Source organism: Brachyistius frenatus, unplaced genomic scaffold (assembly GCF_029030835.1).
Source record: "Brachyistius frenatus isolate BFR_SWC_R1_liver_20210118 unplaced genomic scaffold, ASM2903083v1 Contig_4, whole genome shotgun sequence".
NCBI lineage: Eukaryota > Metazoa > Chordata > Actinopteri > Embiotocidae > Brachyistius > Brachyistius frenatus.
In genome coordinates, this window is record NW_027210603.1 from 3,363,673 (window position 1) to 3,388,526 (window position 24,854).

General features: G+C 41.1%; 3 protein-coding genes across 4 annotated transcripts in view; 2 read left to right on the forward strand and 1 right to left on the reverse strand.

Annotated features, from left to right (window-relative positions):
- Positions 1 to 963: 963 nt before the first annotated feature.
- LOC138628048 (ATP-dependent RNA helicase DDX19B) lies at positions 964 to 7,179 on the forward strand. Of its 2 annotated transcripts, none has more exons than XM_069710802.1 (12): positions 964 to 1,161; positions 1,573 to 1,612; positions 1,688 to 1,792; positions 1,917 to 2,052; positions 2,221 to 2,313; positions 2,486 to 2,588; positions 2,749 to 2,863; positions 2,967 to 3,144; positions 3,239 to 3,476; positions 3,940 to 4,102; positions 4,549 to 4,740; positions 6,088 to 7,179. In XM_069710802.1, the coding sequence occupies exons 1-12, from the start codon at positions 1,105 to 1,107 to the stop codon at positions 6,147 to 6,149; spliced, it is 1,482 nt and encodes a 493-aa protein (XP_069566903.1). In that variant the 5' UTR covers positions 964 to 1,104; the 3' UTR covers positions 6,150 to 7,179. The 2 variants fall into 2 exon arrangements, with proteins under 2 accessions (XP_069566903.1, XP_069566912.1); XM_069710811.1 differs by having other exon boundaries at positions 965 to 1,161; positions 1,703 to 1,792.
- Positions 7,180 to 8,464: 1,285 nt separating this feature from the next.
- pusl1 (pseudouridine synthase like 1) lies at positions 8,465 to 22,191 on the reverse strand. The gene is made up of 8 exons (XM_069710826.1): positions 21,678 to 22,191; positions 21,531 to 21,591; positions 20,564 to 20,751; positions 15,647 to 15,796; positions 13,337 to 13,507; positions 9,941 to 9,995; positions 9,545 to 9,707; positions 8,465 to 8,589 (listed from the first exon to the last, which is right to left on the reverse strand). The coding sequence occupies exons 1-8, from the start codon at positions 21,731 to 21,733 to the stop codon at positions 8,549 to 8,551; spliced, it is 885 nt and encodes a 294-aa protein (XP_069566927.1). The 5' UTR covers positions 21,734 to 22,191; the 3' UTR covers positions 8,465 to 8,548.
- An 873-nt stretch (positions 22,192 to 23,064) lies between these two features.
- The window catches only part of LOC138628060 (arf-GAP with coiled-coil, ANK repeat and PH domain-containing protein 3-like), a 51,715-nt gene continuing 49,925 nt past the window's right edge, over positions 23,065 to 24,854 (forward strand). The window contains exon 1 of the mRNA XM_069710838.1: positions 23,065 to 23,336. Within this exon, the coding sequence (XP_069566939.1) occupies positions 23,290 to 23,336 (47 nt within the window). The 5' untranslated portion in view covers positions 23,065 to 23,289. The remainder of the gene's footprint in view (positions 23,337 to 24,854) is intronic.

Sequence of the window (24,854 nt, forward strand, 5' to 3'; positions counted from 1 at the left end):
TACAACCTTATTAGCAATCATCAGGAGGTGATACTTCATGTTCACAGTAGTGGAATGAAAACATGTTCAAATCCAAAGTCAGACTGACTTTTGTAGCTCCAGTTAATTGATCTCATCACATCTCAGGGATAAGACTGTCTTCCAGTGCTTCACAGCTTTAGGTTAACTACCATGAAAGGCAGGGCTTTGGGGCCCCAATTCAGGTCTACCCTTGTAATTAGTTGATTAAATTCTAATTTATTTAGGAAATGTGAAAGCAACTGCAATATTAGAGGTATATGGAACTAGACTTTATCCCTGTATGTAGAAGAACAGGTTAAAAAAAAAAAAAAACCTGGAGGTACCTTAAGGCCCTTACCAATTAAAAAAAAAAAAAAAAAAAAAAAAGCTTCCATTGTGTCTCACTGGTTTTTATATCAGCAAATAAATGTAAAATAAAAAAATACTGAGATAGACGGAATTTTTTTTTTCATGAATTGTCACGGGGAGCCTGGGACCTTTGGGGTCCCTGAGGGCCAAGGAGGCAGTTACTTGTGTTGCCTGATTTGTAATCCAAACCCCATTTTTGTTTGACAGATGGACTGCCCAGCCTCCTGCTCTTGCTTGGATTATGAATAATCGTTGTTGTCAGTGCGTGCGTGCGTGCGTGTGTGTGTGTGTGTGTGTGTGTGTGTTTTCAGATTCTTATACTCTCCAGTCAGGCATATACAGTGTTTAGCAGGAGTGTCCTCTCAGAGCGTTTTGGCTCCCTCTGCAGGCCCAGCAGAGTCATGTTTCTCGAAATCGGCTAATTCTCAACAAAATAGTTCAGCAAAATTTAAATTCATTATATTTCTACAAAATTTAGATCGAAGAGCTGGTCGTGCTGAAGGCTTTCCGTATATATATATAAAAAAATGTAGGAACATTCATTACGCTAGGAACCATAATATATCAGCACGTGGAGTCTGCCCGGCAACGTGAGCGGTTGCACAGTTGTCCCGAATCGGTTTCGGCACGCCATTGTGGAAAATAGTTACTCTCTCATTATTGACCCTTCAGTCTGAGCTACACTGACTAGTTGACTTATCTTGAGTATATTAATACAGAAGAAACTGTCCCACAATGGCTACAGACTCGTGGGCCCAGGCAGTGGACGAGCAGGAAGCCGCGGCGGAATCGGTAAGCCTTAACTTACGCAACACGAGCTAACCTGTTGTTAGCCTGCTCAGTGGATGCTGTGGCCTGGTCTGGCACAACGTTACAGAAAATAAACTGTACATTTTTAATTTGGACATTTGGAATTTTTTTTGTTGACAGCACTGTCAGTCATTCAACTGGCCCCTGAGGCAGCTTGTGTCCGTAAAGTTTTGTCAGCCGAAAAACGAAACTACCGGCTCGGCGTCAGAGCTAAGTTGAGTTAGCTCGAGCTGAGGTGCTGCGTGCTCCATGTTTTACTAGCTTTAGCAGTTAGCTGGTTAGCAGGGAAATGATCCAAGAGGCTCCACAGTATCGCTACTGGTGAGGGAGTAACCGCGATTTAGTTACTCTCCCGAAAAACAAGTTTAAACCTCCCCATGTTCTACTTTACAGATCGGTAGCCTTCAAATAAAAGAGAAACCAGAGGAAAATGGTAAGTGCATGCAACTCAAATGGGGGAAGGAAGCAATATTCAGAAAATCACCCATCCCAAAAATGTAAATTATAGTTTTATGTATTGCAGGCACAGCTGCAAATGCAACGGAATCCATCAGTTCAGCTCCAAAGTCTGAAACCGAAGGAGAAGTCAAGACGACAGACGATGACGACAAAGGTGGGTAGTTAATAAATTACAAGCCTCAAAAATGACTCATCCAGTGATCTTTCAGTTCCTTGCATTGTCTTTCAGTCAGATGCTTGGTTGTGTCCTGTGTTGTAACATTCACTTGTTGTTTCAGATGACAAAGCGGCACAGTCTTTGTTGAACAAACTGATCCGGAATAATCTCGTCAATACAACTAATCAAGTGGAAGTCCTTCAGAAAGATCCCAACTCTCCGCTCTACTCCGTCAAGTCCTTTGAAGAATTACGGCTGTAAGTGACTCCTGTTTGTCGCTCTTGTTACACTACAGTGGGTAGAAAGAGTTCCCACTAAGACCCAGACTCCAAACATACCTGCTTCATGATTGTCCCCTCCCTCTGTCTAGATCTTTTAAAGGCTTGTGTGAGACTTGACATCTAACTATTTTCTCTTTTGTAAAGCAAACCGCAGCTGCTTCAGGGAGTGTACGGTATGGGCTTTAATCGGCCATCCAAAATCCAGGAAACTGCCTTACCTATGATGCTGGCTGAACCGTGAGTATACACATTACAGCGTGTTGTGTTCCCAGAGACTGACTGAAATCTCTCACCCTTGAGGAGATACTGAATAACTTCAAAATGAATTAACAGCTTGCACGAGTCATCCATGGTGCCAACACCAAAAACGATTTGAACAGCCTGTGATCTAATCCTCTGTTTCCTCCAGTCCACAGAATCTGATTGCTCAGTCGCAGTCAGGAACAGGGAAAACGGCTGCTTTTGTCCTGGCCATGCTCAGCCATGTAGACCCCAACAACAGGTATCCCCAGGTTGGTTTTCACTCTCCTCACTACTCCACGAAGGTTTTTAGTTGATGTGTGTGGCTTGCCTCCTCCTAATTCCTCTTTATCTTGTTTATCTAATCCTGTCAATTTCAACTAAATGAGGAGAGCATTTATCTCAACCTAAACGCTGCGTTCTCTCCATCAGTGCCTGTGTGTGTCACCCACCTATGAACTGGCTCTTCAGACTGGTAAAGTAATCGAGCAGATGGGCAAACATTATCCTGAGGTCAGACTAGTCTACGCCATCAGAGGAAATAAATGTAAGGCTTCTGTTTTCTACTGCTTGACATCTGTTCTGTCGTGGATTGAAAGGTTCTTGTTGATGGCTTTGCATGTTCATGAGCTCTTGTGTGTCTGTTGCAGTGCAGCGGGGCATGAAACTGCAGGAACAGATAGTTATTGGCACACCTGGTACGATGCTGGACTGGTGCAGTAAATTCAAGTTTATAGATCCCAAGAAGGTGATGGTGTTTGTGCTGGACGAGGCCGACGTCATGATCGCCACACAGGGTCACCAGGACCAGAGCATCCGCATCCAGAGGCAAGTTGAAGTAAATGTAGATAATAGATCATCTTTCTCACGTCTATACTGCTTAGATAAGTAAACTTCTTAAACTGAACCTTTTGCCGCACAGGATGTTGCCTAAAAACTGCCAGATGTTGCTGTTCTCCGCCACGTTTGAGGAGACGGTGTGGAACTTCGCTCAGCGCATCGTGCCCGATCCCAACATCATCAAGCTGAAGAGAGAGGAGGAAACACTGGACACCATCAAACAGTACTACGTGTTGTGCAACAGCAAAGAGGAGAAGTTCCAGGCCCTATGTAACATCTACGGAGCCATCACCATCGCCCAGGCCATGATCTTCTGCCATGTGAGTTGTTTCGCTTCACATTTTCAAACAGGATCCGGATTAGCCTACAGTTTCTACTTGAATATAACAAATCCTTTTTAAGTTTTTCTCTCTTGTGACCTCATTAGAATTTGCTCTCCTACAACATTTCTTGCAGAGAGCTCTCTATCTGTGATTCAGAGATTATATAATGAAAACATAAGCAAATTTACAGAAAGAGCCAGTTCTTTGTTTAACCATCGTATATCACCTAAGGGCTTTCATACACAGTCTCCTCCTGTAAATAAGCTACTGTTGTTGTTTTTTCCACATGACTTCTATTATTGAATGATGAACACCTGGTTAAGTTAAAGTTGGCTGGCTCCGCCCACATATTGTCATACCATAAAAATGGTGACAAGACCCACACATTTATGCTGTGAATGTGGGTCTGGTAGAATTTGTGAAGTAGCTACAGCACTCGCTCTGTTCTTGTGTGATTCAGACAAGGAAGACTGCAGGCTGGCTGGCAGGGGAGCTGTCCCGGGAAGGCCACCAGGTGGCGCTGCTGAGCGGAGAAATGCAGGTGGAGCAGAGGGCTGCCGTCATTGATCGCTTTAGAGATGGAAAGGAGAAGGTCCTGGTCACCACAAATGTTTGTGCTCGAGGTAATGTCTAAGCGCTGTCAGGAAGAATCTCTTCTCTTCTCTTCTCTTCTCTTTTTTTTTTTTTTTTTTTTTTTTTGCTGTTACATTTACATTTGGAAAATGCATTATCTCCATATATAATCACAGCTTTGAACTCGAGTCAGATAATCTTTAAAAATGTTGTGCAATATCTTCAAACCCTCGTACAACCCTCAAATTAATTCCATGATGTTTTAAATACAGGAATACAGATCTTAAATAAGCTGTTAGTGTTAATTACTCTTAGACTAAGGGGAGCTAAATTCACAGAGTAATTATCTTCTGACTTAAATTAAATGCATTTGACACTAAAATGAAGTGTGGATTGTGTGCTTGTTCTGCAGTAAAATACAAATATCACTGAACTGCCCGGTCACATTGTTTTTCTTGTAACACTTCATCTCTCTTTCTGCGTGTTTTACATCCAGGAATCGATGTAGAGCAGGTTTCTGTGGTCATCAACTTTGACCTGCCAGTCGACAAGGACGGTAACCCAGACAACGAGACCTACCTGCACAGGATTGGACGCACGGGTCGATTCGGGAAAAGGGGACTGGCCATCAACATGGTGGACAGCAGGATGAGCATGAACATCCTCAACAGGATCCAGGAGCATTTCAGTAAGTCTGACAGCAGCTTTACACGCTTCTCGTTCTCATACGTGGTGCCATCAAAAATTTCAGAGACTGCCCCATCATAGCCTTAAACCGTACTTGATTTAAGTTTTACCGCCACCCCCTTCAAAGGAGTCCCCCATGTGCATACAGCGCTTCCTGCACTCCTGCCACTCTTGAACCGATCCCTGGAAGCGCTGTGCTGTAAGCATGTCAAGCACTATTTGCTAAACATGCTGGATCTCCTCCAAAGTGTCAAAACGGCGACCTTTCAGCACGTTTGCTGCAAATGTTTTCCCTCAGACGCCTCAGAACGTCGCAGTAGAACTCGGTGTTGACAGTCTGACCCCGGGGGACAAATTCACGGCGCACATTTCTGCGAATGTCAAAAGAAATGCGACCTGGTTGTGCTCCTGACCTGACGCGCCTTCTTTTGTCTGGAAGGTGACGTTCTGCCCTTGTAACATAAATGTCACTCGAAACAGCTCATTGCTTTGTGGCCGTAGGCTTTCTGAAGCAATTCAAAGGTGTCCGTTGCCGAATTGCAGAGTTTGAGACCAACCTTGATGTGCGCTCTCTGCTCACGTTTCAGGTGAATGGTTTATAATTATTAAATGTCCCCGTTTCAGTGGTCAGTGGTGAGAGAAATCTCAGGTGCTGATATTAATCCAGCGATGTAACTTTTAAATTAGCGTTGCGAGGGTAGAAGTTTTTCAGTGTGATAACCGTTTCAGAAAATATCACGGTTTGACGGTGTCACTGTAAACAGCATTTTGTTCTTCTTGACGTTTAAACACACCCGTTTTATGTTTGGTACTAAAATTATAAACGGGAAGCATACTTTGATCTGTGCGAAAGGCTGCTTAAAGATGTTTGATGTGTTTCTTCATTTGGAGATATTGTTTGTAAACTGGATATCAGTCCTCGAGGACAACCTCATTTTAATTTTCACGATGTCCAAAGTTATTCCACCTTGCTTTTAATCCCTTATTTAGGGGTTGAGATGGTTATACGAGTTAGTTTAATTTCCTCCGGGGCATCTGTGTGCTTGTTGCTGAGTCTGATGGGCACTTGTAACGTGTTGCATCCCCCCCCCCCAGTACCAGTAATAAACTGGTCACTAAAGTTATACAGTCGGTCTCTGAAGTTTTTGATCACACCTTGTAGCAGTCAGCTTTTCTTTTCTTTTCTTTTCTTTTCTTTTCTTTTCTTTTCTTTTCTTTTCTTTTCTTTTCTTTTCTTTTCTTTTCTTAAGAGTACTTACTAATTCAGGAAGATGAAGCCTTCCAGTAATTAGCCAAATGTCTCCCCTGTAAATGACCCCCCTTATATTTTATGGTCTCTCCTCTACAGATAAAAAAATTGAAAAACTAGACACAGATGATCTGGATGAAATTGAGAAAATTGCCAGCTAAAAACATCGCACGGAGGACGCCGGCCTAACTTCCCTTCCCCCTCTACGCTCTCCGAGGACTGTACGCTCCTACAGTGTTTTATGCTTTCATTATGATTTTTTTTTTTTTTTTTTTTTTTTTTTAGCCGTCAGAGGAAATAGCAGAACCACAAACACAGCATATGTTTACATGTGGATATGTCTCCTCTCAGAGAAGCGTTTTGTAAGTCTCTGGAACATACCCCAAATTCACTCTTTGTACTTCTTTGAATAAAGTCTCTGAGTTTATCGCTGTGTATTGTGATGCTGTAAAAGCAGGCATAATCGACTCTGTTTTATTGAATAAATATGAATAAATAAATAAAATTTAAAAACAAAAACACTTTTCAGTGTCGGCTGTATTAGTGGCATGATACAAACTTGTCTTTTAAAGAGATTCACAAAAACCCTAATAGGAAAATAAGCATTTTATGTGCCACAAGGTTTCTAATTTGAACAGAAACAAAGTATAACTGAATGTAAGCGTATCATGTGGACTATTACAGCTGTCTTGTGCGTTGTTACGAGTACCAAAATCAGTACAAAGGGTGAAGTTGGGTATGCTGCTCAGAGTAGTAGTTTAATCATTGAGATATGTTATTGGATGGTGGTGGTTGGAGTTCAAGGGTCTATGCAAACTTATCAACCTGTGATAGCTATTATCAAATACTATCAACCTGTATTTACATGACACAAATTAATCCTGAAATAACCTCAGTTTTAGCATCAGGGTGTGTAGTCAAATGCCAAAAAAAAAGGCTGCCTCGAGTGATAACACACTACTAACTCCAAGTCATTGACATTTAGATGTTTTATTCTGTGTTTCGCCAGTAATCCATCATCAGCCAACCACACATCTCACACGCATGCTATTTATATCATTTTTAAAATGCTGAACATGGCCACGATCAGGACAGGCTTGGCGCCACCGCTGAGCTGCAATTCTTAAGTCTTTTTTTTTTCTTTTTTTCCTTCATCTGTCTCATAAAATCTCATTTGAATTCAAAATGTGACCATTAAGGTTTGATGAGTTTCCTTTGTGTCTCGCTGTCCCACACAATCTTTTCAATCAGGGTCTCCAGTTTGACTTCAGTTACATTCTTCACACAGACTGTGCTGTTACTAAGGATTGTGAATTAAAAAAAAAAAAAAAAAAAAAAAACATAACGCAATGCCTTCCTCAAGTGCATTATATATACATAGGATTTTGTCATTGATATTCTAAGACATTGGGCTTAATATTCTGACTAACACTTGAAATTTTGATTATATATTGAATTATGGGCATCTTTAGGATGTGTGAATTATCCTCTTGAAACCAAATGCTGAATTGACTCGAGGACCTATGCTAATCAGATTCACTGTGTTGCTCCAACATGGTTGCGTGGATAGAAAACATGTACTTGTGTACATACTTAAAATTTTATGTTAAAGAAAATAGTGTGACTGAGTTCTTGAGATTGTCACTTCTAAGAAGTGCAAAAGTAAACATTCCTCATGAGGTTCAATTTTACAGAAGCAGCACTCCGGTGTACGGCGAGCCTAAATCAGCTAATCTTGCATCGGTTGGGTGACTGTACAAAAATTAAGAAAAAGTCTGTGATGTCTGGTGTGTTTGATCAATGCGCTGGGACATTCGGACCTGTGGTCGGTCAGTCTGAACCTTCTGCAAACCTCATCTGGCTCCCAGCGACACAGAGAAGACTGCCGGTGGCGGTCTGGTTTTAATGGACTGTTTATGGACAACTTGCTGAAAAATCACTCAACTCAACGAACAGATGCAGCCAAAATTGGAAGGAAGTGAAGCGACGAGTGTGCCGAGAATCCACGAGAATGGCCTGAAGATTTGGGGGGGAAAGGAGAAGCAGTGTATGCAGTTTTATTTGGACAACTGGATGTATACATTATCAGTGAGAGTGTGCACTTTTGTTGAGCTGTGATGTAATGCCACTGTACGAGAGAACATGGACACAAAGCAGTTTTGGCTTTAGAACGTACCACTCTTCCCCACATGTTGTAGACCTTGTTTGATCATTTTGAGAACCTAGAAAACCAAGTTCACAAATGTATACGATGCCTGACCGGGCTCAAAGTCTGTTGTAACCTGAAGGTCATGTGTAGACAATGATAGGTTCGAGGTGTGTGGTCTTCTGTAGCTGAGCTGCGTTCATGGACACAGTTATGTACTCTTAATATGTTGAATTAAAAGTTCATCTATATGTAGTCTTAATGCTCATTTGTACAAGTGTGGACCACTGATTCAAAGTAAAGCTGTTGGTAAAAAAAAAAAAATCTATGTACACATAAACACAAGCTTTATTACATTGATTTCATACAGTAATATTGGAATATATTAAAATGAATTGAAGTATTCGAGTAGAATTAATTCTTTGAGTTGCCAGTGGAGGAAAAAAGCTGCAGGTCTGAGGAGGCAGAGACAAAGAGGTAACTCACACGTGCTGGTAGGAAGATTTACACAAATCCTAACAAATGGGCATTTAATACTGATACTACAGCGCTGCAACCTCAGAACTTAATTTATGTCTGACTTCTATGAAAAACCTCATGGAGTCAAAAACTAAACTTTTTTGCTTCACAATATTATTTCTGGCAGATAAACGTTGAAAGCAACTAGAGACACACCAGAGGGATGTGCGCATGTTGTGTGTTCCCAACAGCGGATTTCTCTGTGGTTGCGCAACATTGAAATTCTCCACAGCAGTGATTCTCAACCTATTTCAACATCAAATTAAACTGCGTCCACAGATGGTTTGATTTTCATGAGAAGAAGATTGTGCAAAAGTCTGCGGTTCTTTTTGCCTCTTTGCTGTCTTGTCACTGATCCTGTACAGGATTTGTCATGTGGCCCACAGAGTCCTTTACATCTCTGAGGCAAACACTTGCCCTCCAACTTATTCTGCAACACATCTTCATACATTATCAGCTGTTTCAATTGAGTTATCCAACTGAATGGGCTGAATTGTTTGACTACAAGACTTTAAGATAAGATTTTATTTAAATTATTATCTTGGTATAGGAGGTATTATTTGACATATTTATTAACTAGCATCAGGTTTGAGACCGGCCCCTCCCTGCAGTCTGAATATGAGTCCAATAATGGGTATATAGTGGAAAAATGAATGGCTTTGTGATGTGATACATTTTGATATGTTTAGTATAGTGCATTGGGTAAACTTGACTTCATGAGAGTAACAGTGTCGAACTATGCTAACCAAGCAGCTGGTAATTACTTGTATACAATGCATATAATACTATTCTGACAGTATAATTGGATAACTGAGATGTTGGGGCGAAGCCGATTCACATTTTGTCTGACTTCTTCCTACCCGAGCTGTTTGTTATTCAGTCCTTACTCACCCGTCTCTCTGTAGTCCACCCTGGTGAGGAAGAGGCCGTGGGCGGGAGCAGCCAGACCCTGTGGGTAGGCCAGAGAGTCCCGGGCCTCCAGTATCCCCTTTATCTGGGGCACTGAGAGCCGCCCTTGGCCGACTGCCACCAGGGCCCCCGTCATCCTCCGCACCTGCAGCAAAGGGCAACAGAAACAACTTTCATATACACTGAATTCACCACTAAAGACTTTGCATGTCTTGGACATTTAATGGTCCCTTTATGCTGAATGACCGTTATTTGTGATGCGTGGGTTTCATTCATCACCAGCAGATGGTGCTACTTACTCACAACAAACTGCAACACAATCGCACACAAGTTAACATAAATGACACACACATTTTATAGGAATGAAGAGGAACTAACCTGCTTATAGAGGAAAGATCTGCTGGTAAAAGTCAGCTCCCAGAAGGGTATGTCTCTGGAAGAATAAACCAAACCCAGTGTTATGTTCAGTATTTATACAGAAACGTCTTTAAGGCACGTTCACGACACTTCTCATGAAATGTGACATTAATAAGAAGAAGCCCTGCAGGCTGGAAGTCTATTTGGCATCACTAAATGTGCAAAAACTATAAAAGGTTAAATGTTACCATGGGGGTAACAGTGTCGCATCGCAACCAAAACAGTATCTTGAACAGTTGTCAGATGTAATGTGGGATTATTCAGTCCCATAGGAACAACTATACAGTAAAGGAGCAGGGTGGATCAGAAAAACACCTATTTTTGCAAGAGAAAAATAAATAAAACGGATGACAACAAATAAAAATGTTTCCTTAAGAATGTGCTTTCGCTGTACCTTACCAAACTCTGAAAACAAATCTTTTATTCGAACCGTAAAAGAATCCTGTCTCATGTCTATTATGTGTAAAGATGCCTTTATCTCTCTTTTGTTCAACATTTCAATTCGATCCCCGTCTGCGTGGACGGAGTCGGAGGCAGATAGATATTCATCAGATAGAGCCCGGGACTCTCCTCGTTCCACACAATTGTTTAAATGTCACACTGAAAACGCCACTGCAGTTTAGGCCCAACAGGATTATGTGTAATGCCATAGAAAATAAAGAATGCCATAGAAAATATAAATCTTTTCCTGATTTAGAGCACTCTTATTTCAACTCCTTGACTTTTACAATTTTTTTTAATTTATTTTGGACAGGAAAGCGTGAAAAGAACAAACAGGCACATGGGAAGAATTGGGTCAAATGCAAATTTAACTCAGCGTTTGCCGTCTGAATACATTTGAAGAGTAATAAATGTGGAGACAGATTTATATAGCAGGCTGTTATCTCATGGACTCTTTGAGGGACAGTATCTTCAAATTAGGATAAAGCATGGCTGTCTCATGTTGTCATATGTTGTTTATTTGTGTGTCTGTTTTAATGAATAGGAGTAACGTGTAACATAAATGTGCATAATGTAATGTCTGGTGTGACATCTAGTGACATCTAGTGTGATCGTTTAAAGGGTCAGTGTGTAGGATTTGGCAGAAATGTAATATAATATTCATAATTGTTTTCATTAGCATACAATCAACTGAAACTAAGAATTGTTTTTTCCGCAGTGTAGATTCACTTGCATGCTTGGAAAGGGAGGGTGAGGTGGGAGGTGTTCAGTTGGTTGCAATATTTAACCTCACCACTAGTTGACACTAAATCCTACACACTGCTCCTTTAAGATGTGTTTTTGCTTCTCCGGTCTCGATATATAAGACTATTTTGAGTTATTGGTTTTACTGAGATGGACGGCTGGTAGGGTGAAACGATAAGTCAAAGTCAATTTAGTTTTCATAAACTTACAGATAAGTTAGTTTATGAAAACTAAATTACTTTTTTCAGAAATGTTTTAATAAAAGATAAATTTTTCAATCAACAAGACTTAAGAGGCTGCACGCTAGCACCTTTCTGGGGTTGTAGTTACGCACAGTGGTGCTTTTTGCTACATGCTAATATTCTCATGCTAACATGCTTGTGATTACAATTCTAACCAAAAAATAGAGAAATATATCCACCGAAGTGAAGTTTTTGGTGCAGTTTGTTTGTTTGTTTGTCAGCAGGATTACGGAAAAACTAGCGGCTTGATTTTCCAGAAATGTGTAGGAAGAGTGTAACCAAGGAAGAGCCCATTGAATTTGGATGGGTTCGTAATCACAGGCCGGATTCACTAATAATTTTTCACTTTCATTAACATTACGAGTTGGAGCTGTGGCCGACTAAACGCCACATGTTCAAATCCTGTAGATGGCAGTAGAGTTTAATAGTGATAAAACATACAAATCTAGACATTTGATGACTCTATCACAGTCCACATTCAGCAGTAATCCTCTGGGATACACACGCACTTTCTCAAACTTAATACAGTTCGGCTCACGCAAATGGAAAGCTGTTCACTTGTGTATGAAAATGATATCAACAATTTTGGGAGGGAAAAAGAAATAACCAATTTTTTTCTGTGTTGAAAGGAGACCAAAGAAGTCGGCTACATCTCCCTGTTTTAGGATCAAAAATTGAGTTCAACGTTTGGCTGTTCAATAATTTATCACTCAGTTTCTTCTTATTTCATCCCTGTTACTTAGAATAGTGACCCCTCATGAAAAATTAAACACAGCTCAACTGTATGCTTTCAATAGGACCAAAACCTGACTGGCCAAATGTTAGCTCGTATCGGCTCATTCATGGGAAACCTGTAGAGTAAAAAGAGGGAAAAGGTTTTTAGTTTGTTGAAAATGCAACCACAGACGCTTAAGTGCAAGTATGCTCTAAAAGATTTTACAGATCTGTAACCTTGGTGCTCACAGCTTGTTCGTGCACCAAGTGTGTTGGGGTTAAGGGACTGTGTGGCATTTACACGGAGAACTGCTAACAGTCTGCCCATGCCCATATTGTGCACCGTATTTTCAGGGCAAATAATGAATGCCCGTGAAAGTGGTATTTGGCATGCAGAGCGACCCCCATGGACGTGTAATCTCCCAAAGCCTGCGCGGCCCTCTCTCTGCTTCGGTCTTCCAGCACTCGACCTTTCCATCTCTGCTGCGGATTAAACTCAACCCTCATTGTCTAAAGTACTTAAACCTGCTTGACATACAATCACACGCAACACATTCATTAACACAAACAATGTTTAGATTTTGTATGATCGAACAGCTGGACGTGTTAGCTCGTCGTAAGCACTATTTCCTCTGTTACATCTTCTGTTGTTTCAACTGTAAAAGCGCATATTTTGTAGTGACATTTTTTATATAATTTTACAAGAAGGAGAGCAAGGAAGCAGCTACAAAATATGTTAATTAGTGGGCTTCAGAGGCGTTGATGGAGAGGATTTAGCGAGCCCTCTGTTTCCAGTCTCTGCGCTAAGCTAAGCTAAGATAAGTGGCTGCTCCAGATCCATATTCATAAGACTGCATGAGTGATATTGATTTTCTCAACTAACTTTTATCTTAAATGGATTTAGAAGATGTGAGTCTGTCTAAAACGTTGTAATTTTTTGGTGTTAAACATGCAATAACTAAGACAAGTTGTGAGCACAGTGTTCACATCGTCATTTTTACTTTGACATGGCGAACGTGTGGGCAAACATTTGCTTATTTACACATTTAAATTGTAAAATGAGATGATATATATCAATGATTTGTTTACATTTTGTTGTGCTACCCCAAATTCATGCAGCTTCAAAGTGAAAATTGAGACATTTCTGAAGTCAGCAGATGTGCAGATTCCCGTTAGCCAATGCGATTGGGCCACCTGAATATATACTGTAGTCTACCTGTGGAAGTGTGCACGTGCAAAGGAGTTTCCAGGCAGCACGGTGACCACGTCCAGCGTCTTCACGGGGCTTTTAAAGGGCATGTCAGAGTTGACTGCCCTGAAGCTGCTGAAATCATTAGTCCCGACCAGCAGGGTGGCGGCTTCGCGCACGGCGTCCACATCCAGTTCCCTGATGAGAGACAGAATTAAAAGGAAGGAGTGAAAAGGGACCGTGAAAATAATTCATTTTAAGAACAGGAAAGACGTGAGTCTGAGATCAACAGACTTCCTAAATCTGAATTTGCAGGCTGACTGTCATACCGCCACCAAAGTGACCTTCCTAAACAGCGAGGTCGGGCGGAAGCGCACACATTAAGTACAACCTGTTTTCAGGCCTCTGTGTTCCTGTTTTCAAAGTAGAATAATTTATTGGCAGACTTATATAATATGAAGATTCGGAGGGACAAAGCCACGTGAGATAGCAGAGCATGTCGCCAACCGGCTCATTTAAGGGAGAGCGAAGCTCCGTGCTCAGATTCTCTACAGTGTCCTGCTTCTGTCACTGCTTAAATATGATCTGACAGAGAGGGATGCAGGCAGAGATACAGAGAGCGGGAAAGTGAAGGAGGGAGCTGAGTGACTCACAAATTAAATACTTAAAGCACTGATTTCAGATCTTGAACGCAAATTAAGATGTTCAATGAATGTCAGACAGCTCGTTAAGTTTGAACTGTTTACAATCTATCCTTCCCATGTAAATGTTTAATAAGAAAATTAGGTTGGAGTATACATTTTGCCAATTAGCACGCTAACATGCTAACCAAAGATGGTGAATTTGGTCAATATTGTATCTGCTAAACATGATATCAGGCCGCTGTTAGCATTAGCATCAATGTCTATGTAGCTCAAAATGCAGCTTTAATACACTATTGCAAAGCTGCTGGCCGGGCATTTTTGTTATTATTATTATTATTATTATTATTATTATTATTATTATTATTATTATTATTATTATTATTATCTGTAATTAACTGGCTAATTTATGTCAATCTGTATTTTGCATCTGGACTTCTTTTAGTTTCTTGATGACATTTCTTTTTTCATCCAAACGTCTTCTTCAGTTCAGAACTGAAAAAGCCTGAAATTATTACTTCATCAATTTATCCGTGGAGAATAGAAATGAAAAGGCAAGACAATTAAGTGAAGAGTTGGTTGACATAATAACAAAGCGACAAATATTCTACAGTTCACGCTTCCCAGGTGTGAACATTTGCTGCTTTTCTCTTTGTTACATCTGTGTGCCGGGCATTTACTGAGTTATTTTCTCATATTTTATTGACAGAACAATTTTTAGTTAAAGGTGATCGAAAGCCGGGTACTTACCAGGAAATATCCAGACATAATTATATCAGATATGAAGAGATGGCCATCTTTTCAGTAATTTCTAATATTCTGCTGCAATCTGATTCACTATTCAAACAATCTTGCAAAAAAGCGACATCGTTTGACTCGTATTTCTTGCAGTGGGAGAGATGACGAGGGAAAGGCAGATCAAAGAGAGAACAGAGAGACGCTCAGGGGTGGAACGACGAGATGAATGCTGAACATGAGAGGGGGAGGGGGGGGTAACGAAGCCGAGACGCCACAGAGAGAAATTAGGGAAGGGAATGCAGAGAGATAGAGAGGGGGGAAAAAAACAAGTGGAGAGATGGAGAAAGGAAAGGAGGAAAAAAAAGAACACAGTCAGGGTAAAAATGCGTGGGTGTTGTTCTGCATGTGTATAAGCCCGCAGCTTATCTTGCCCTACTTTTCCCCCCAAAAAGTGTAGAGCGAGGAGCAGACAAATGCTCAAACATACACTCTCTGAAATGTTTTCCTTCATGCTCGCTCACAGCTAAAAGAAACATCGTGGAGGCTTCGCAGCCTCTCGCCGTTACATCTCTTTCCCTCTTCTCACTCTGTCCATCCTCTCTCCTTTCTCTCCTCCTCCATTGTTTGTTTTTTTGGGATGTCAGCTCAGATAAAACACTTTGTTTGACTGCCCCTAATTTGTAGTTCCGGTATGGCACATGTGGATTATTCATGTGTTTAATGTGGCATTGTTTCTCCAAGGCTTGACGTGAGTTTATTGGGATTCTGTGTAGTTGTAGTTGTGCGTATGCGTGCGTGTGTGTGTGTGTGTGTGTGTGCAGTTCGATTGAGCTTCAGTCTGAGCTGGATTTCTTTTTTTTCTAAGGGGAATCATCATGCGCACACACACTAAAAGAAGAAGGATACGAAGACATGAGTAAATGAAGGGAGGCCTGGTGTATGGACCGGGATAACTCACGTGTTGCGGAGGTTCCAGCACAGATCGCAGTCAGCGAGGGGAAGGAGAAAGTGGTGGTGGACTCCCAGCGCTATTCGGTACACGTAGGTCCGAGACTGGGCACGGTAGCGGGCATGGAAGTCGTCAGGAACACGGCGGGCCTGGGTGATCCTAGAAAAGAGGGCAAAAGAGCAGTTGCAGTGAAAGCTAGGATCCATTCAGGTCTGAAGACTCTAAAACAGACGTCTAAAACTATAAAACGCAGTAATTTCTAATTTATAGAACTCATCAATAAAACATGCAGCATGTTGTACACAAAGATTTTCTGAGTTTTGGTATAAAATAGTAATTTAAAAAGTAAAAAAACAATGTGGAGCTCCTCTTCTCACAAAAAAATGTTTTTTACAAATTGTTCTCTTCACTATTTAAACATCACAGTACAGAATGATGTACGTGCAGGGTGGAACACTAAATGCATCTGGTCAAAGGGAAAAATATCTCTGAGCTCACCTTAAATTTCAGTTTAAAGTGTGTCTCAGAGCTAGTTTGATGGCTGAGAATGAAAAGTGATATACAAGACATCTTTCACTTTGAAATTTGAAGTCATTGTCTTTTAGTTTGATGGCTAATCATAGTTCAATAGTCAACTCTCACCAGTGTGATGTGCAAACTTGAAGCCTACATTGAACATACATTAAGAATGAACAGTGATATACAAGACATCTTTAATTTTATTTTATTTTGAAATAAAAAAGAAAAGATTTGCATGATAAGAGATTCTGGATTTTTCAGTAAAGGAGACATAGATGTTATTTTAAGAATTTGTCACCAGACAATTGAACTTTCCTCACTTTCAACACAAAAGGTATTTTTAGACATCTCTGAACAAACCTGGAGCCGATCTTTAAATATCTGAAGTCTGGAGGCTGTTTGGACCGAAACTAGACAACAAACCTTACTGTATTTCTTCCTCCGATTGAAGCGCTCCCCAAAGACAGATTTTGTTAATACTCTCATTTGTACTGCCAGCTAGAAAAAATTGTGTATAAGTCATTGTCCAAAATTGCAGGTTTTTTTTTATTTTTTTACACAAAGGCACTGTCGAAGCCCTAAAAGGGCTGCCAAGAGCCCTGAAAAGCCAAGCACTTATAGTTACACAGTTTGCATCATTCACATGCTGAGGCTCTTTGATGGGTTTCCAGCAGGATAACACGGACATGCAGGCGGGGATGGATGTCATAACTCTGGTGCATTTCATGTATTCATGATGCTGGGTTGACATCTTAAAGTAGCCTGAAGCATGTCACTGGTGTTTCTGATAAAACCTCCACACGTAAAACTTATTTACTCACTCTAATCTACAATGTGCAAATTGTTGATGCTGAAACAATGAACTTAATACTACTGGGTAATAAACCCTAAAGGATTTACAGAGGCTTTGAATAGAAACAGGGTTTGAATATTTTGGGATTTTCAAACTATTCAAAGGAGAGCTGAAGCTAATACTTCACTGTGGTGCCAGTCATCCTCGTGTCTGATGCAACAGCAATTATGAAAATGTCTCAATCCTTTAGAAAAATGTACTGGCAGTATTTGACAGAAATCGACTATTTCTGCTGAGTTCACAGACGGTGTTGGGCAAATCTCTCCTTCTTTGCTTCCCTCTGATGTGAAATACCTAAATAAAGCACAGGTACATCAAAATATTACACGAGTATTTTAGTAATTGTCCTTAGTTGCTGTCCACCACTGTGCACTATATTCACCATATACACCAACCTAGATTGCGGTTTAGTGTTCAGGTATTTGCTATTAAGCACTAACAACATTGAACTACTGATGGGAACTTTAGCTTTGCAGAAGTTCTGGACTAATAAAAACTTTGACCTGATGATGACACTCGTCAGGGGGATGGATACGGTTATTACAATTCATCATGGGGATGGCATAAAGGTGTGTAACAGATTTCACCTTTATCCATCCAATATATGATCAGTTATTTCCGTCTCGACTACGATGGTCGATCAACCAGCTAAACTGACATTACAAACACTGCGACTGCAAGCAGGTCCAATAAACGTAAATCAAAGCTGCTCTCGCTTGCTTTACAGTACATTCAAGCTATTACTGAAAATATAGCGATATTAATTATGTTTAATAAAACATTTTTCCAGTCTTTTTTTTAATCATATACAATAATGCTAAAACTATATAAGCTAAAACTCCCAAGGAGACTTTTTTTATTCCACAAGGAGCCCACGAGACTTAAAGCGAGATTAGCTGTTTTATATTTTTGAGGAATATTTTTTTTTGTTCAAATGATCTAAATTATAAATAAGCAAAGTAATGTCATTAAATATCTGGTGTCCTTGTCATTCTTCGTAATTCCACAGGTAATGAAGACAGTAGAGTGTAATAAGCAGGCCAGGATGCAATAATTTAAACTGTTAACACATGTGGGAATTTCCTTAAAGCTTTCATATGTAAACTGAAAGAACAAAGAGCTTGAGCCAGCTGCAGCAGAGTGATTGTGACTGCACAAAGCACGCTGGCACCCGACAGTGTTGGTCCGCACATGTTTGTGCTGCACACACACAGCACACTGTCAGTGCAGCCATGCATTGTGTGTTAGAGAACATGGGAGATGACAAGTGGTGGTGGCATATAAGCATGGATATATGTATGGAACTACGAGAACAATGGCACATCACATGTATGTGCCCATGTGTGTGTTTATTTCAGTGTATATGTGTGTGTGTGCACAACCAGAGAAACTAGGTTACGTTTCCAGAGGAGGAGATTGTGTGTGACACGTGGCAGAGGAAACCCTTGCGTCTGCCTTCAGCGGCTGCTCCGATGTGAAGTGACAGCCTTCGCTTGGCCCCCCAAACCACACACACACATCAAATTTTCATAAGGAGTGTACGAAGCGCGGCCTCACACATTTGGGAACTGGGGCATTGTGTGGCGTGGCACCATTCTTGCTATTCAGCACTTTCCCCTTATGGGAAGAGGACCGTTCATTTCAGGCTAATTGAGGCCCGTTTTCACAGCAGCACAGAGGAGGGAGTGAAGCACCAGCAGGAGGAGATATTTTTTACAGTGGGCAGTCTATGTTTAAATCTCGCCTTGGCTCTCCATCTCAGGAGGCTGCAGACCAAAAGCTACGATCCGGGCGTCGCACTATGATTGTTGCTGTAACAAAAACTGTGTGCAAAGTGAAAACCTGATTTGGGGTGTCAAATCTGACAATGTTTTTTAGTTTTTATGACAGATTAAGAATTAAAAAAAAAAAAAAATACATCCATTCAATCTGAATATATGGAGTGCGTTAGTGCATGAACATTGCTGATGGTTGAATCTTTTAATAAAGCAGTTACGAGGTGATAAATGACACTGTGTTATTAAGTGTCTACTGAAACCAAAAAGTGTGTGTTTGTGTGTGTTTGTGTGCGTGAGTGTGTACTGAGGGATGCAACAGACCAAAAAGCAGAGCAGGGATAATCCTTTCTAACCTTCTCTCTGCAGGTTTGGGGATTAACGGGGTGCTGGGAGCTTCCCTTCTCTCCATCCCTCTACTTCTCTGAGTGTTTCCCAAACGGCTCGCTCTGTTTCACACACTCATTCTTCACCCTGTGTATCATGATCCGTTTTGCTGCTCTAAACTTTGTCTTTTCGGCACCTTCTCTCACCTACTCCCTCTCTCCCTTAGTATCCATCTATGTCTCATCCTTTGTGTCCCTTTGCTTCTCACTTCTTCTCTCTTGGAGCAGCCAGAAAAGCTGCTGACTAAGCCAATATACAGTATGTATCAGAGGAGTTTACACCAAAGCAGTCATGAAGGACTATGGCTTTGAATAATGCACATATGTGTAATGAAGGGATTACGAGTAGGAGATGATGAAAAGCACAATGAGGAGAAACGAAGAGGAGACAGGGAGGATTCATATTAAACACTGTCTGAAGATGCCTTTTTTCATTTAAATGCTCAACAGGTGAATTTGTAGCATTTCACCAAAGCTACATATCACTCATATACAAATCATTGATGAAGCTGATGTTTAGCTCAGTCGAGCTTCTGTTTGTAATTCATTAACAATGATACGTCCTCTGGAGATGCAGTCTTTAAAGGGGTGTATGCATACTTGTTGTGTACCCTGAGGTTTGATTCAGTGCAATTATCTTGTGATTTAGAAGTCACAATGAGTAAATAAATTCAAATTTTATCAATGAGATAAAGCACAGAGTTTCTCTCTAAAAGTGAGCTAAACGTTAGCTAAACAATCACAGTTTTATGGAAGAAACGTTTTGTAAAATCACAAAGTTTATATGAACTTAATGAAACCAGAATTTCATTTTAAAGCCTTTGTGATTATAATCAGGCAAAAATATTGTCAGAAATAGTTTCTATTTACCAATTAACTTCATAAAGTGCAGTGCTGAAAATAGATAAAAATTGAAATGGTATCAATATTTGGTCTGACCACCCTTCTCCTTTAAATAAGGAACCACTTTTTCCAGATACACTTGCACAGTTTTTCAAGATGTGTTGTTCTAAGAAGGTCACACCATCAGTTGCAATATGGTCATTCTGCAGAATGAATATGGGACCAATCAGGTGTCTCCTGATGGATGCAAGAACCTAAACAGAGCTGCTTTTCGGGCCATCACTGGATTTACAGGTAAAAGTGGTGCCATGCACAGAACTATAAAATTACAAAATAAATTGTTCAGCAAAGCAAAAAATAACACGTCTTTTTTATTGTCTCATTGTTTAATAAAATGTCTCATTTGATCTCATGTAATAGAGAGATGAGGCACACAGCTTAGAGACGGCACACTAAAAGTCTTAAAAAAACAATCATGACATACCTTCCATGACCTCAGCTGCTCAACTTTTGGGATTAGTTCACCCTCATCTGAGGAGCCCTGACTCACCTGATTTGCTCGGTCCTGAGGTGGAAATTGAGAGCTTGAACAAGGACGTCTTCAGTAAATGGTGCCTTGTCGTTCTTGCGTTGGAGGTCAAAGTGGGCGGAGTTAGAGAGGGCGTGGACACCTGTGTCCGTCCTGCTGGACACTGACAGAGATACTGGGTTGACTGGTTTCAGCCTCCGGATCGCATCCTGCACACAGAGACATATAAATAGTTCTTAAAAAAAACAACCTCTTTTGAACAAAGTTGCTCTGCAGAAATATAATTAAACAAAACGAATAACAGCATAAAGAGAAAGTAGAATCAGTGGAGAGCACATAGGAAATCAGGGTTGGTGATGAGGAAAGACATGCAGTAAAGGTCCCCAGCTCGATGTGAACCAGAAACATGGTTTTATGTGGTTTATGGACAACAGCTCAACTCCCACAAGAACACTCCAGAGTATTAGGTACTACTGAAAAAATATAAGGAATCATATGCTATAAAGAGGAATTTTGTCAGGGTCTAATGTGACACGGTCACCTACATGCAGACTGATGATCTGAGATATTTACTGTAACCACTGAGAAAATAAAAACGTTCGATATATATTTGTCAGAAAACTCACCACAACCAGCACAAAGCCATCTGGTTTATGTTTTAAGATCCCCACATACCACAAATGTAAAGTTGACAGTGACTCAAGTGTTTCTTTGTCTTACGCTTAAGCATTTATATGCACCACATAAAAGTGATTTGAGTCAAAGACAAAACTTGAAGTGATCTGGATCGAGTCATGCATCTGTCAGTAAAGTAAAGGATGCTGCTTTTGATCAGGAGATGAGAAATGTGGAGGATGTGAGGTCGGGATCAATGAAACCATTCAGCTGCTCACTGCAAGAGGAACTGACTCACACAGATACAAAGCAGATCAGGATCGTTTCAAGTGCTTCAGCACGTCTGAAACTTGTGAGTTAAAACGCAGCCTACCTCCAAGTGGTCCTGGACTCCTTTCCTGCCCAGCTGATGTGAAGGCACTTTCACCACACCACTGCAGAAATAATCATGATTTAACCAAAATGATCATATTAAAAACACAGATTAAAAAGTCGCCCCTCCTCTCGCCCTGTGACATACCTGTATTTTGTTCCTACGTATTGAAAAAAGATGAGGTACCGCGCGCAGCTATGCATGGTGTCTCCAATTGTCTCTAAGCATATTGCACGTGTTTAAATCAGCGATGAATCACAGCAAGACGTTTTTTTTACGGGTCCGAATTTAATATGTGGATGTTTCACAGCCAGAACAAAAAGATGGATTTTCGCAGACTTCTGGTGAAGTAGAATCCCCACTTCCAGCTTCCCCAGGGGATATAAGCACGCAGGTTGGTGGGACACTTTACTTTTTAATTCAATAAAACTAACAAGACGTCACGTGTAAAATACGCACGCTGTGACAAGCTAGCATGTCTGGCTATCTTTGGCGGCATGTTCGACCACACGCGGACTGACAACTCGATTTGTGCTTGTATACTTTCAGAGAAGTGACATGTATGTTCAGTGCAGCCGCTACAACAGCAAACCTGAGCGTTAGGTACAAGCAAAAAGTTTCTTTCTCTGGATTTTTGAGGAGAGCGTCCTCAGAGGTTGTGCTCCTGTTTGTCGCCTGTTGATTACGTCACTATGAAGGAAGGGGTGTGTGCCTGGTCGCGCCAGCTGTTAAACCATCCTCCTGAAAATCATTGAAGCCAGATACTGTAGACATTTCGAAGATGGGTCAGCTGTGAGTGGGCAAAGACAGTCAACAGGAGAAATCAGGGGAAGAAGATTTAAGATAACATGAGTAGGGAAAGGTAGAAACACGTTAGCCTCTAATATGAGTGCTCTTTTATTTCGTTTCATTGCAGCATTTTAGTCAAATGCAGTCTAAAATTAAAACCTGATTTCCTTGATTAGCGTAAAATAAACTCTGAGATTAGTCTTTCAACTCAATATATTTGTTCTAAAGGCTCAAAATGTTAAAATTGACGAAACTTTTTATGAAACAACTGGGTTATTATCTTAAGATGTGGGCAACATCATTGATAGTCAATAATTGCTTGTGCTTTTATAAGCTATAGTTTTCGATTGAGTCGAAGCTTATGCAAAATATTTGTTTGTCTCATTCAGAATTTATTTTTTACATAAACCCAGAAACCTAACCTGAAGCCTTTTTTAGGCATGGCGTATATATTTAGCCTATTTTAGGTTCAAGTCTTACTATGTTCTATGAGGTAAATTCACAATTAATGAAAAATCTTGAATTTCACATGACTTTACTTATACATTATATAATAGGCCGAAATCATTATGTGCTTCTTTGATTGTTGCATCCATATATGTTGTTCCTCACGGTGTAACACTTCTGAAATTCAAATCTCATGTTTCTATCCTCGTCCCATGATTCCTTGTGTTCCTGCAGGGCTGTTACGGCAGGTTGAGTCTGCGCGGCGCTCTTCCCTCCTCATTCAGTCTCCGAGATGCAGCTACGCCTCTCCTGTCTCGGCAGCAGCAGCAGCAGCAGCAGTGTAGTAGTAATCTGCCTGCCGCGCACCGAGCTCGCATTTTGTGTCACGGTGCCACCGGTAGAAGGGGCGACAGACTGCTGCGCGACAGTGGATACCAGTCACTATCCGCACGGTTCAAGCGACATCCCGCCGCGGGCAATGACATTAGCAGACTGAGGTGGGAATACACGAGAAAACGCAAAAATGACGGTGGACTTTGAAGAATGTATAAAAGATTCCCCCCGATTCAGGTAAGGCTGTTCCTCTCAGGCACATCACAGCGGTGCGCAAAAATGGCACACCTTCTTTTACATGATTTTTTTTTTTTTAAGGGACAGCGCGTTTCGCTCATGCCTAATTAGTGGTGGCATCAACAGGGTAAATGGAGGGATGTGGTGATTAATGTCTTGCACATGTGTTCAACAGCAGGATGGCTTTTGTCCATTTTTCTCTCGTATTGCATTTTTGTTCAGATCTTCAATCATTGCTTGGAATTTCCTTGTCATTTGTTGGTTGGTTATTAAGATATTTATTTGCATGATACATTTGCTGGAGGATCACCAGTGATTCCTCTGTGAGGGTTTGATTTTTGTGCTCAGTGCATGAGAGGAGGGACACTCGTTTCCACGCACGATGAGGATCCATTTTGCTTGAATGTACAATTACAAGTGGTTTTTTTTTTTTTTGCCTCTAATAAGGGGCAGTATTTCACTGTGGTCTTACAATAAGTGAGTGTATAAGGGGATCCCCCTGAGTGTGTCTTGCAGCATGGCACTCAGTTTGGGTGCAGTCTCTTCATGTGGTCATATAGAGGGCCTGCAGTCACTCTGTGTGTCTGCCTGCATGCTGGAGAGGAAATGCCCGTGCAGCGGAGGCGGCAGCAGCGATGGTGGTGGTGGTGGTCAGGCTGGCAAAGAGGCAGCAGGGAGAGGAGTGCAGGCTCTCTGCAGGTCCGGAGCTCGTATCTTGGGCTCGTATCCATCTGTTCGGCCCCTTGTGCCTGCCGGCTGGAGGGTTGTAGCTTTACTCAGTCCACGTGCCAGTTTGGCTGCACTCCTGTGCAGGCCGATGGGAAAAAAAAGGCAGAGGAGATTCTAACAACATGTAGGCCAGGGATCCCCTGTTAACTATGTCAGTTAGTTGGCTTGCAGATATGTGGTGGTGTCATCTTCTCAGTGCTTTACTGAAAAGCAGCAGAATGTATTGAATTTGAGAGTAAGCTGTTTTTCTTTCTCCTGTTTCTTCATGTCAGCATCTGTCGCCTGTTTGCTCTGTTTGTCATTTTGTTGCTTCCCTCTCCCGCTTCCTCTCTGTCTCTCTCATACACAACTTGTCCTGTTTGTGCAGTCTTGTATACACCAGACAATACATGTAGCACAGTGAAATAAAAGAAAGATGCTGCAGGAGACAGACATCCAATGTGCTCCTTACACCCAACCTCAGTGATGATGGATGGCTGAGACAGAAGGTCAGGAAGGGAAAGAGAAGCAGCACATTTCCTTTTTTCTCTCCGGGTTCCCTTTCCCATGGCCTTATGAAGTTAGCTGGAAAATTACACCACTGACAAAGGAAGCTGATGTTGCTGTTTCCTTCAAACATAGAAAACAAGTACCATGATGAAGAATATGAAAAACTCTGATCACGATGGAGGTCAATGTGTCCTTTCCGTACAGCTGTAGTGCTTCAAATTGATAAATGAATGAAGATTCATTGTTTCTTTCACACTGCTTTAAAGTCTGATCCTGGTTTTGGTCACATTTGGTATAACA

Excerpts from the sequence above, each read along its gene's own strand:
- LOC138628048 (XM_069710802.1), top strand. The coding sequence starts at position 1,105 with ATGGCTACAGACTCGTGGGCCCAGGCAGTGGACGAGCAGGAAGCCGCG. Across the intron at positions 2,589-2,748 it reads CCAACAACAGGTATCCCCAG|TGCCTGTGTGTGTCACCCAC; the intron begins GTTGGTTTTCAC and ends TCTCTCCATCAG. Across the intron at positions 3,145-3,238 it reads CAGAGCATCCGCATCCAGAG|GATGTTGCCTAAAAACTGCC; the intron begins GCAAGTTGAAGT and ends TTTGCCGCACAG.
- pusl1 (XM_069710826.1), bottom strand. The coding sequence starts at position 21,733 with ATGCATAGCTGCGCGCGGTACCTCATCTTTTTTCAATACGTAGGAACA. Across the intron at positions 15,797-20,563 it reads CTCAGGACCGAGCAAATCAG|GATCACCCAGGCCCGCCGTG; the intron begins GTGAGTCAGGGC and ends CCTCTTTTCTAG. Across the intron at positions 9,708-9,940 it reads GATCTTTCCTCTATAAGCAG|GTGCGGAGGATGACGGGGGC; the intron begins GTTAGTTCCTCT and ends CCTTTGCTGCAG.